This window comes from Symsagittifera roscoffensis, chromosome 8 (assembly GCF_963678635.1).
Source record: "Symsagittifera roscoffensis chromosome 8, txSymRosc1.1, whole genome shotgun sequence".
In the NCBI taxonomy this organism is placed as follows: Eukaryota; Metazoa; Xenacoelomorpha; order Acoela; family Convolutidae; genus Symsagittifera; species Symsagittifera roscoffensis.
This window is the reverse complement of record NC_087069.1, coordinates 10,344,882-10,357,347: the sequence shown is the minus strand read 5'-3', so window position 1 is coordinate 10,357,347 and position 12,466 is coordinate 10,344,882. Positions and strand designations below refer to the sequence as shown.

At 33.4% G+C, this 12,466-nt stretch overlaps 1 protein-coding gene across 1 annotated transcript in view; it reads right to left on the bottom strand.

Annotated features, from left to right (window-relative positions):
- LOC134853159 (endophilin-B1-like) overlaps positions 1-3,806 on the bottom strand; it is a 175,756-nt gene extending 171,950 nt beyond the window's left edge. The window contains exons 1-2 of the mRNA XM_063869115.1: positions 3,396-3,806; positions 531-719 (exon numbers count right to left, since the gene is read on the bottom strand). Coding sequence (XP_063725185.1) covers positions 531-719; positions 3,396-3,440 — 234 coding nt within the window. The 5' untranslated portion in view covers positions 3,441-3,806. The remainder of the gene's footprint in view (positions 1-530; positions 720-3,395) is intronic.
- Positions 3,807-12,466: the final 8,660 nt, after the last annotated feature.

Below are 12,466 nucleotides of genomic sequence, written 5' to 3'. Positions count from 1 at the left end.
AATTGAAAATGGGTAATCTCAAAAAACATGCAAAAAAGTTTTGAAATTGTTTTCAAATAAAAAAATGGTTTTTATTTATTAAAAATGACAGTTTTTGGGTATCAAAAAAATTTCTCATACAATTTTTTAAAGAGATTATACATTTCTATAACTTTGGTAGGCAAAATATGAGGCTTGCTTTGATTAAATTTTGTCATCAATCGATCCGGTCGTTCTGGTGTAATTTTGATTGACTAATAAACCAGAAACAATCAGTTTTGAGGCCAAACTTTGCAATAAAAAAAATTGCCCCGTAAAAAATCTTCTTGTAAGAAAATTTTGTCCTCATCATGTTCCGTGTGAAGTCAACCCAATTTCGGAAAAACCGCGTTCTAATTTCTAAGTTTTGTTCGCTTTGTCTTGGTAGTTCAAATCAGCTGTGTTATCACTTGTTCAGATTAACATATATAATCTATTACAGCAAAAAAAGTCATTTGGGAAATGGTACTTCAGCGATAAGAGATAAAAGGTCTTAAGACTGGCTAACTCACCTTGAGATCGAGTGTCTCGTTGAAGAACGACTCAGCCCTCAGAGCTGGATTTGGCTGGATCAGTTCCGCCTGTCTTTCCAAGAATTTCTTGCCCCACTCTTTCGTCTTATCCAGTTGGGCTATGAGAGCCACTAGCTCTGGATCGTACTCTGTCTTAGCCTGGTCTGACAGGTTCTCTGCTGCCAGTTGCTACAAACAAAAACAAGATCAAAAATGATCATGATAATGAATTGTTTTCAAAATTTCCATCATTTCATCACTTTTTATTTATTCCTTTTACAAAACGCAAATCTTTTTGATAGATCACTATTAGACAAACGTTTCTGTTTTCAGGTGCCTAGCAATTAAAACTTTCGCATAACTAATTTCAAATTTCCCAAAATCTTCCAATTCCAAGATGTGATATTTTTCATTTTTTTTTGAGTTGTGAAAATAATAATCGAAGAGTCTCTCTCCTTCTTGGAAACAAATTTATTTTGATTAAGATTATACACTTTTTCCCTAATTTTAGCTGTATTACCACAAGGGGACCATTTGGAGAAATTTGACGCTACTGGTTTGAAATCTAGGGTCAAAATCTCATCAAAGTTGTCTATGTCTAATCTATGTCACAATTTGCATTTCTAAACATTGCCGTGACATTTGGCCAGCCACGTCAATCCGGTCCGAAGGGTTTTAAAAATGGTTTATAACGGTTTTTTTTTAAATTCCAAAACTGCTTCTTAAAACCAAACCTTGTCGTTCCAAATATTGAAGAAAGAAGAACATTTTTCTAAGATGGAATAAATTTGCTCGCCTGATTTTTTTCCGAAAAACTCGCACCGTTTGAGAGAACTATTCTTACTGTCTGAAAAGTATTGATAGAATGAGCTAAAAGTATGTTCAAAAATTTTTTTTTTCACCTGATACTGATGTTAAAGAGCCAAAACAACAAAATTCTCAGACGAGTATTTTTCGCAAACTGATGGCTTGAAAATTGTCAATTTGGCTAATTTGAGATTTTAATTGGGCGCGCTACTTATCAGTTAATTTTTCATCATTAGCGTAAGCGATACAAGATTCCGATCTGAATATCCGATCAAAAAATTTAAATTGAATGATGCGAACCACCCGTTATTTTATTTTAATGAGACACAATACTTCGTATTTGACATTGAGATTAAAGAAAAAATTTGCAAAAACTAAAAACTTCAAACATTGGACTATTTTATTATATCATTTTTCAACAAAAGATTGATCAGATGCCTAAATAAAGCTGCTAGAACATTCAAGGCTTGCTCTTGCCCGCATCCAAGTTTAGGCGTAAGCAATCGATTATAACAAATTTTTATGTTGAATTTTTGACGATAATAATTGATTGTAAATATTAAAATTAGGTGTTTAAAAGTTTTATAATAGTGATGTTTTCCAAGACATTTTAACTTCTTATAATCGATTAAAATTGTTTATAGTTCAAACAAAAAACACTTTAGTCAATTATAATATATTATAATCTATTCTAACTTCTAATTTTGCCAAAGTATGGTCACACTAAAGGTATGTTTTAATTATACCCTATGGGCTCCTATAATTTTGTCAGTAACAAAAATCTCTAAAAGCGCGTTGTTTTGTCACACTTTGGTTCATCGGAAGGCCAAGTTTCTCTCAAATTAATTGAAAGGTTCTCGTGCAGGTGAAAATAAATCTTCCGAATAAATCATGAAACTTAAGTAATATGCTGATGTTTTGGTGGTTAAAAAACCTAAAATGTGCATCATGAAACAACTGTAATGAAGAAAAAATAAAACAAAAACGTTAAAAATTTGATCATTTAGAAAACTTTTAGAACAGTTTTCTCATTTTTCACACAAACCAACGTTTACGGAAAGCATAAAATGTAAGCATTCCAGATGCGATGTTGAAAAGAAAGTCGCAAACAAAAAGGATGATACTGCACATTCTGGACTTTGGAAATAATGGAATTAATCGGTAACAATCGAGTATATTCGATTAAAATTGTATCAAAAATCAGATGGATTATTAATCGAGTACAGTATCATTTGCAGTATCATACAATCGATTACAATGTGCAGTATCATACAATCGATTACAACGTATTATAATTGCTTATAGTTTGATTTCAAAAATGAGATTATAATTGAATATGTTTTGATTAAAATCAGTTTTTTTTTTCAATTTCTTTAAGACTGGTGCTAAAATTGTAATATAATAGATTGATAACGCCTAAAACTGGACGCGAGTGGTACAATAAAATTTGTTGCTCGAACAATCTTTGAAAATGACGAAAAATTTGTGCTCTTGATGATATTTTATCTTTGGAAAAGTTCAAATTTTGGGTGAACTATTTTTGACTAAATTTTTTTAAAAATAAAAAACTATTTTACCAGTGACAGTTTAGTGCAAAGTTATTGGGATTTAAAAATTGCTAATTTGATCAATTGGAGACAATTAACTTGCTTATCTTGTTCAAATAACAAGTAAGCGGCGAATTAGTTCGGCTCATATATCATTGAATTTTGGATTGAAGAGCGCTATATGGTCTTACCAACGCGATATTAGGACAAAAAAGGATCATTTTACATAGGAAATAATATCACAAAAAAATTTGTGAAAATTTCAAAATGTTTTTTTTTACAACAAATTTCATCATCTTAAGGCTAAAATTTAATTGGCTTTAAAGACTTCAAAAACTCATATATTTTTCCAGCTTCTCCCAGCACCAGCAACTATTACGTTCGTCAATAGAGGAAAAGTCGCTTTTGACGCGTTGTTGCATCCTTGTGAGGGGGGGGGGGGGGGGGGGAGGAGGGGGCACTTTGTTAAAATTTTATAGCCCAATTGTTCTGAAGAAGTTAGAAAACTCACCTTGGCTCGGTTGAACATTGTTCCCATGTTGCCTCCAAACGACATTTTTTGTTACTAATTATAATTTTTACAACGGATTATAAGTGAAATGAAAGCTTAAGCTGTTCGCTACAAAGTGTTTTTTGAAGATATAACACGACAATAAATCTTAGCTATAGCCTAATACTTTTTTAGTCGCAATAGTCTTTCAGACCAACAATTGAAACATTAATTTCAAACAAAACACATCAATTGTAACTAGAACAAACAAGTCAATACGAAACCTTAGTTGCAATTGTTTCAAGTTAGTTTGACAATAAAGCTGAAAAGTATGAATAACTTATAATCAAAGATGTCGTTACTAAAACGTGATGGTATAAAACGCAATAATAATTTTATGGAAATAGTGTTTGAGTTTCAATATATATGTCTACACCAAGGCTGAAAGAAAACTATATGAGGACTTTGTAGTTAAAAAATGAAGCGAAAATGCTTCAATGTTCTCAATTTTTGCGCATTAAAACTCATTTAAACGAATTTAATTCCATCACTCAAAGCTGCAAAAAATACTGCAAATAAATGCAAGTTTTCTGCACTTAACTGTCATTAGATAGGAATCGCATGCCTTTAGATAAACAGTTTTAAAATATGAAAAAGAAAAACTCAAACGTTGATTGAACTTAGAGAACCTTTGAAAAAGGAGCCAATTAATTGTCGCTTGAGACAGGGAACGTTAAATGTCACTGAGAAACTTTGAGTAACAGTCAGAGAACTGAAAACTGGTTTTAGCGTAGCAGTATTTAAAAGTTTGAAAAATTAAAATAGAATCAATAATTAAAAACTGAAAAAATTAAAATAGAAGCAGTAATTAAAAGTTAATCAAGTCAAAGTAGAAGCAGTAATCAAAGCTTTGAAAAAATGAAAATAGAAGCAGTAATTAAAATTTAATAATATTAAAATAGATACAATCATTAAAATTGAAAATATTTAAAATAGCAGGTTTAGAATTGCAAGAACTTTCTATCAAACAAAAATAAAATAACTTATACAATGTTTTGGAGAATATACCCTTCTTAAAGTTTGTTGGTCTACATAAGAAGCTCACTTTGATATAATTATGTCTGTGACCGACTGGGTATTTTTGGCGTAATTTCTGATTAACTAAGAAATGACGAAATGACCCATTTTTGGGGTAAAAATTTGGGCCCGAATTTCGCAAAACTAATTACACCATATTAATCCTGCTAAACTTTAAAGCAAGTTTTGTCTTCATAAGTTTTCACCTAAATTCAACCCTATTAGAAAAAAACGCGTTTTAAATTTCAAGTTTAATGCGTTTTGTCCGGTTAATTTAAATCAGCACTGTAGTTTCGATTTCATGTTTTTTTTTTGTCATTGGTTTCGGTCAATTCTGCGCCGAGCAACATAAAATTCTAAATAACTTCAAGTAATGAATTCGAAAGACAAACAAGACTGCTCGTATCAGGGCGAAGCCCTGAATGTTCCGACTGCTTTTTAGGGTTTATGGAGCAGTAATAACATTAAAAAATTAAATGTAATAAAACGAAATGATTTTTTTTTAAATTTGAAATTTTTTATGAAAATCATCTCCCCACACGCCATATAAAGTACAAAAATATAAATTTCGCTCCTTGTAACAAATCAATTCTGGCAAATAAGTTTCTTTCAACCAATTTGGAACGACTTCTAAGACAGTTTAACTCTCCGCTTACGCGTTTATAGCGCGAAATATATCGCGCGTTAATTGTCCCAAATTGGCCAAAATTGCAATCTTTAAACCGCCATAATTTTTAAAAAAAATGATCACAGGTAAAATATCTTTTCAAATTTGAGCTCATGACAACAATACCTTTCGAATGAAATAAAAAAAATCCGCCAAAAATGGCTAGTTAAAAAGCCGAAATTTGTCTGAAGAAAAAAAAACCCACCCGAGCACAAATATTCCGTTACTTTCGTATCTAAAGTCGAAACAATTACAACACAATTGGCAGGTTTTGGCTAGCAAGAATTTGAAGATTTATCTGGAATCCAGAGACAAATGCAATTCGGAGACAAATCTTTTTGTTTGCAAGTGAAAAACGCTTTGGCTCTTTTTCCTTTTCCACCCCATCTCACACGAGCTTCATTTTTTTAGTGTAATGAGTGGTTATACGAGGTTGAGTATAAACACCAAATATGTTTGCCGTGGCCTTATTAGTCTGTATAAAAATTTTCATTATAATCCGACAAAGTGGTCAACAAATTTACATGTGAAAATTTGCAGGTGTGGGGGAAAAGGAAAAAGAGCCAACGCTTCTTGTCAGTTGAATCGAAATTAATTAAGAGTCGTTAGTTCCAAAATGTTAGTACGCTTAGTTTCAGAAGTACGCATGTTGAATTTAATGAATTCAGAAATCCGCCGACAAATGCAGAAATCCAATTAAGAAAAAGCAAAATGAGGAAAAAAACCGGTGTGTTTTTCAACGGCCAAAACGCATTTGTCACTGGATTCCAGAACAACAAAAAAAATTTGTGATGACATCATATGTTTATGAATTCCAGAAGTATAGTAATATAACGAGAAAAAGAAAAGGCATAATAATCAAATCTCTTTTTGATGGATTTTTTTCGTAAAACAAACATTTGTTTCGAGAAAATAATTGTTTCGAGATGATTTAAAGATAATGTTTTGACCTTTATTTCGGTATTACGATCAGTACCAAAAAAAACAATTTTTCTCGATAGAACAAAACTATAAAAATCTGAGACCTTTACAGTTTAACGACAAACGATATAACTCATAAGTACAAAAATTGACTACAAGCCAGTTGCAGCTGACGTTTTTTGTAATATAATATAAAGATCAAGATAAATTAAAGCTTTGAACAAAAAAAGTTTGAAAAACATTTTTGGGTGTGAAAAAGATCCTTCTCTTTTAGTTACTTTAATGTTTAAAACCCCGAGGGGATCGCGCAAACGTTAGCCCAAAATCAAAGGTTTTCTAGCCCACTACAGTAGCTGCACCGGCATTACTTCTAGGAAGCTGAGTTACTCTAGCAAAATTTTGATCGCAAAGTACACGGGTCGAGATCCGCGACATATTTAGGTATTTTAAAGTCGATAATACCGCGAACAAAAAATCAAATTCCAAAATTTTTGATAGTCATGAAATTATTCGCGATAATCTGAAAACTAGTAGCCATAGTCTGAAAGTGAGCGACGATATCTAAAAACGCGTCATGATAGTCTGGACATGACGACATTAGTCGTGTACGTGGAAGATAAAATCTCAAACTGAAAACGCAGAAGCAAATTTTGGTATTTTGCGCACAAAATGAGCAGAAAATTGCGCTCTTATAATCCGTGAAAAACTGAGCAGATTTTTTGAAAAAAATATCCGCCTTTTCTTGCCTCACGAAATTACTTTCTTAAGAGCCTGCCATTATAATCAGTCAATTTTAAAAGAATTTTTTTTTATAAATAGTGAACATTTGAGAGGCAATTTTTTTCATAATTAAAACTCAGTCTGTTCAATCGTAATCCAAAAAACACGCAAAATTCAAACTCAACGCAAAATTCAATTCGCATAAACAAATCATAATACTTCAAATATGTCGCACGAAATTGCATTTTTGTAAAAATCAAGAATAAAAATTTTCCTAGTTCGCTCCGCTCGCTCACACTTCTCGACTGTCTGCAAGCCTGGAAACACCGAAGTTTGATCGCGACTTCCTAAAAACAAACAGCCAAAGTTGATGGCGAAAGTCTGGAAACACAAAATTTGGCCACAGCAGTCTGGTCACGAAGCTCCTGCCTTCTGCCCGGGTAACGTTTGCTACTACCTTCACGGAATATCAACAATTTCCGCTTTTATTACAATTTCCGCTTTTAGATCTTTAAGTGATACGAGGTCGCTCGAATCATTGTCGCATACTGTCTCCGTTCAGGTCTTTTTAATCGGCATTTTGGGTAAATCGCTCCGTTTTCTCTTTTCGACTTGTCCGGGTCTGCCTTGTTTCCACTGTTCCTCGTCCTATTATATCAACGTGCCTCTCTGACTATTCCTAGCCGCATTTCTTCTTGCAATATTTAGTTATTTGAAATTCACTTGCATGTTTATCTTCTTTTGGGTTGTTTTTGATTTTTTGAAATCTACATTTCTTGCTGAGTTTATGATAGATCTATAGATTTTTTTACGGTCAAACCAGATTCATGGAATAGATTATCTTTTCTGAGCGTTATAGTGGTCCGTCTCACTAATGATTTCTTCCTTAAAATCTGCCTTTTGTTTATCCTTTTTGTTAGTTTGAACTTTTCTATACACAATGGGTTTACCCGACAGGGCATTCAGCCGTAATATCGCTATTCTGAGTCTCTTTTCATTTTGTTTGCTGTCGAATTTTTACTGAGCATCCAGAGCTGTTTCGCCAGTATTTATTGGCATTGGCATCCTCCTCTGAAGTTGATGAATAATCATTGAGATATCCGTCGTCGTTATAGTCATTAGTTTTCCAGAAAATCTTCTTTCACGACACATTAGCTCCCTTCTTTGGCATAACAAACCAGCAATTAAGAAAAGTGACAACAAATAGATTTTAATGGATTTTTGTAGTCTATAAGGTTGTAAATATAATCGATTCCCATGTTACGTTCAATGTTACGTCCCATGTAACGACTTTATGTGCGTTGAAATTCGCATCTCAGTAAAGTGGAAAAAAATCGATTATAATTTAGTTTTATTGTCAGTGTCCACAAAAGTGAAAAAAAAAATAGATTATAATGGATGAAAAAAGGATTTTGTTGCCTCGAAAAATAGTAATATTATAATTCATTTTCAATTGATTATAATCGATTTGTTTTCACTTTTGTGGACACTGACAAGGAAAATCAGTTATAATCGATTATTATTCATGGAACTCCAATGCGGGAAGCCTTGTTCTAATTAAGGTTGTTTGACGAAGGATGTTTGACCAGATTATGCCATATGTTATTTGATATACTACCCAAGTGTGCTTCAAAAGGGTAGAAATCAGGTAATTGGTGTGTTACCGTTCTTTTTTTCTGATTTTCAGTAAAGCCAACTCCAATGGTGGTTGTAGCTTCTCGCGAACCTCGCAATTAGATATTCTTAGAAAGTTTCATTTAGCCGTTTGACCACAGAGAACTCGAGTGTATAAATGAAAAAAATCACAATCCTTCGTCTTTTCTAATTGATATGGCGATTCCATGTAGAGCTATACATTTTCTCAGTGAAATTTTAACTGATTTTGACGAGGTTTTAGGTGTTAACTCGACTGAATTGACTTCAGAAAAACTGTCTAAACACACCAATAGGTGCTTTTTGTCCAGAATTTAAGGGTAAAGGTCCGGTGAAATCTAATATCACTTCTGGATTTGATTCAACAGCTAATCCCTGGTCTCCTTGCGTAGTTAAAGGTCTCATCTTTTAAGTTAGTGTCACATATTGAATGCAATTTTCACTCCCCTGTGTTCGTCAAGGAGAACGATTATTTTTCAATTCTGCATGAGAATATCGAGGTAACAAGGTTTCAAAAGCGAGTAGCATTTCATAAGTTTTATTGATGCTATAACAAAACTTTATCATCAAACAAAACTGGTACGTGGTTATCCCATTCGAAAAGAAAGGAAATTAAGTTCTATCAAATCCAAAGTCTTTGCCCGGTAAATATTCTACAGTAAAATTAAGCTATTTTTGTATCCTTATTAACTCTAGGGGGCCATTGTAATGCTATGTGATTAGGCAGGATTAAACATTGATGACCCATTAGAAGTTCTTAATTTGATCCAAATCTCAATCTAATCCTAACAATTCAAGTTCGTTCAAGCTGTGTTTTAGATCAACAACCCTTGAAGTTCTACTTGTAAAAGCTACTGACTTCTAATTTTTGCCACGATTCTGTTCCTAAAAAGCTCTACCTGATGTGTAAAGCATTCTTTCACCTTTTATTTTAAATTTCCTTTTCATCGTTTTTGTTATGATATCGAAATGATTATTCGTATCCACAATGAAAATTTCTCTGGTAATTTTTTCGAAAGCTGTTTGATGCGTTTTTAGCCATTATTCCTCATTAATTCATGGGAGGATATAGACAAAGCAGCCAAATTCGGTATGATTTTGCCAAACTGAATAATTGAATCCATTACAGACTTGATAACCATTATACATTTGGATTCGTTCAGATTTTGAATCGCCTTAGATATAAGAACCAAAGGAGTGGCTCCCATGGCATCGAATTTGAACCGCAACCACTATTTTTTGGGTTAACAACGGGCGTTTATCAGTTTTATGGCCTAGTTTTTCTCGTCTAATGCGTTTAATTGATTACTGATGTCTCGAAACCTTCGGGCATTTGTTATTATATCGTCAATCATTCGATCCATGAATTGTTGAAGGTCATCGGGCAAACCTCCTATTCTACAAAATCCACATTCACTTCTGTACGAGCTCGATACGTTGCTTGCTTTTGGCTTAAGGTAGCACTAATTGATCGGATTCTCGAAATTTTAACAGAGGTGTTTGACTATAGGCATAATTCGAAAAAGTAGATGGAAACCAGACTTCAGTTTTTGACTGCAACAATTGAATGTCATTGCACCATTGCCAATCAATTGGAACAAGTTGGGCGTTTGATACCTTTCACAAAACATTTTTTTGTCAACATTTGATCAGCCAATTTGATCAAACTGTCTTTGGTTGGGCTGTTGACGATTGGGGAAATGAAACAAACTTTTGAACATCTAGAGAGTTTTCTATCCAACCTAGTTTCTACCCATTACCTAGTTTGTTGGCCATAACATTTGTTTCAATTTTGGGAGTAAAGATAAGGTTATGCGTTTTCTCTCACTTGAATTGGTTTTAGTGGTTCATTAAGTCTGGTTTATACCCAAAAATTATTCGATCTAGCAAAATCAGAAACTAGATTCAGGAACTTATTTGATTACACAATTTAACAAATTTCTAAAACTGCTAGATCGAATTTTTTTTATATATATATACCACTTTTATTTGTATATACCAACGAATTATGACAGTACACTTGTCCGACTCGAATTTGAATTTTTTTTTACAATTTGTCCAGTCGGGATGTTCCTCCCCTGATTGTCTGAAATGTCACTTCTGCGGGTGGTGATCGTAGTTGAAAAACTTTGTTTCGTAGACATGGTAAGAAATTGTTCCCCAGCAATTTTTCGTTAGCACCTTGAGTTTTGTACTTTTTCCGATTTCTCGTGGCTCATTCGTTTGATTGCATTCTAATCGCCACTTTTTCAAAGATATTCATGGTACTCCCGAATCCCTGGTCAAACTTCTTAGTAATTTCGTGTACGGCTTCACTTTCAAGAAAATATCAGTTATCTTGAATTGGTGGCGAAAGTTTTTTTTTCGTAAAGATACAGGACTAAATTTATTTTTTTTTTTGGTTTTTTGTTGTAGACGAGTTCTGATCATCACGCCGAAGGTTTCTTCAACTCAATTTCGTCGTGGGTATTACCCATTTTGATTCCATTTTTTATGCGATCTCTAATCACTTTTACTTAAATGTCATTACCCGCAGTTAGAACTAAGAACTCGTCCAGATTGAATTCATAAGGGGAACTGTCTTGACGGCTGTCCTCGTGGTACTGATGATCTGGAACATTCAAATTGGGTACTATCATGTTTCTTTTGTTACTAGCTGGACGTCTGCAACGTTGGGCAAAGTGATTCGTAGTACCATAATTGTTGTCTCTAGCTGGGCATGTGGTGAGGTGTTTTTTATGAATTATTGACGAAATTTCCGCGTTATGAGTTTTCTACGATGTTGAGGGTAGATTCTCATTTAATCTAATATGGTTTTTCTAGAAAGTTATTCACAAGATTTTAGCCTTTTCATGGACTAGGACATTTGCCAATACGTTTTCTGGAGGTGAGTACTCGATGCACATTTTTTTTGACTCCACAGATCTCGTTTTGATCAAAATGTCTCGAGCTAATTCTAATTCTAGATCTCGCTATTTACATTTTTTATGCTACTTCGGATAATTTTTTATGAAAGTTTTTCAAAAAATGTGATTTTTTTGTCCACGAGTGAATAAAAGTATCGTTGTTATGGCAAAACTGCAGTTTTTCTTAAAAAAATGGGCTTTAATAGCTCCCAAAACTCTGGGAAATTAATGTCTAAAAATCGTTTACCTACATTTTTGTGAGCAAAACATTTTTTACCCTTTCTCTCTAGGTTCAAGCAAAATTCGTATAATAAGTTTATTCAATGTCCCCTATCTGTAATCTAAGAAGTTTTGCAATGGATGCAGCATTTTGTCTTCGGACTTCTTCGCTGTACATGATAACAGCCTTTTTTCTCTTCTCTTCTCTTAAGGCCCGCTGATTTTGATCCTCGGTCGCTTCCAGTGGTTGTGATTTTGGGTGGGCAGCTCGTTTCTGACCGGTGGGTTTATAACGTCTGCAATATGAACGTCTTTCGGCTCAATTTTTTGCAATAATTGTTTGGTGTAAAATTTTGAACAATTTCCTAAAACCTTGATAAAGTTTCGCGTGCCGAAATGTTTCAAAAAAGTTTCAATCCACGTAGACTCGACTCGTTATACTGCGCCAGGTTGAAAAGTGAGGTTAACCTAGATCGTTAAAAACAAATCTAAGACAAAAATCAGATATATTTTAAACTGAGTCTAGTTGAAAAAAGTTCGGTTCAAATGAGTAAGCTCCCTAACTAACTAAAACTAGATAAAATATTTTCTGTTAAACTTGAATTGAAAGTTAACGTTAAAATTAAGAACAGTGACCGAGATTTTGCAAATCCAAAAGCTGTTGTACTTTTGGCAGGTTTATAAAATTGACCTCAAACATAAATGGAGTTCAAGGTTATATTTTGTTTAAAAAAGACCATCCGGGATCACCTATAACATACTGGCCTAAAATATAAATGATCTACTGACATATACTGACCTCTAAACAATGTACCTGAATAAAACAACTGAGCAAAACAAAAAAAAACACTTCAACATTCACATCGTTCGTTACCACTTAATAAAAAAATAAAAAGCAGAGCCAACATTCGTCTTATCTGGTAAAACAA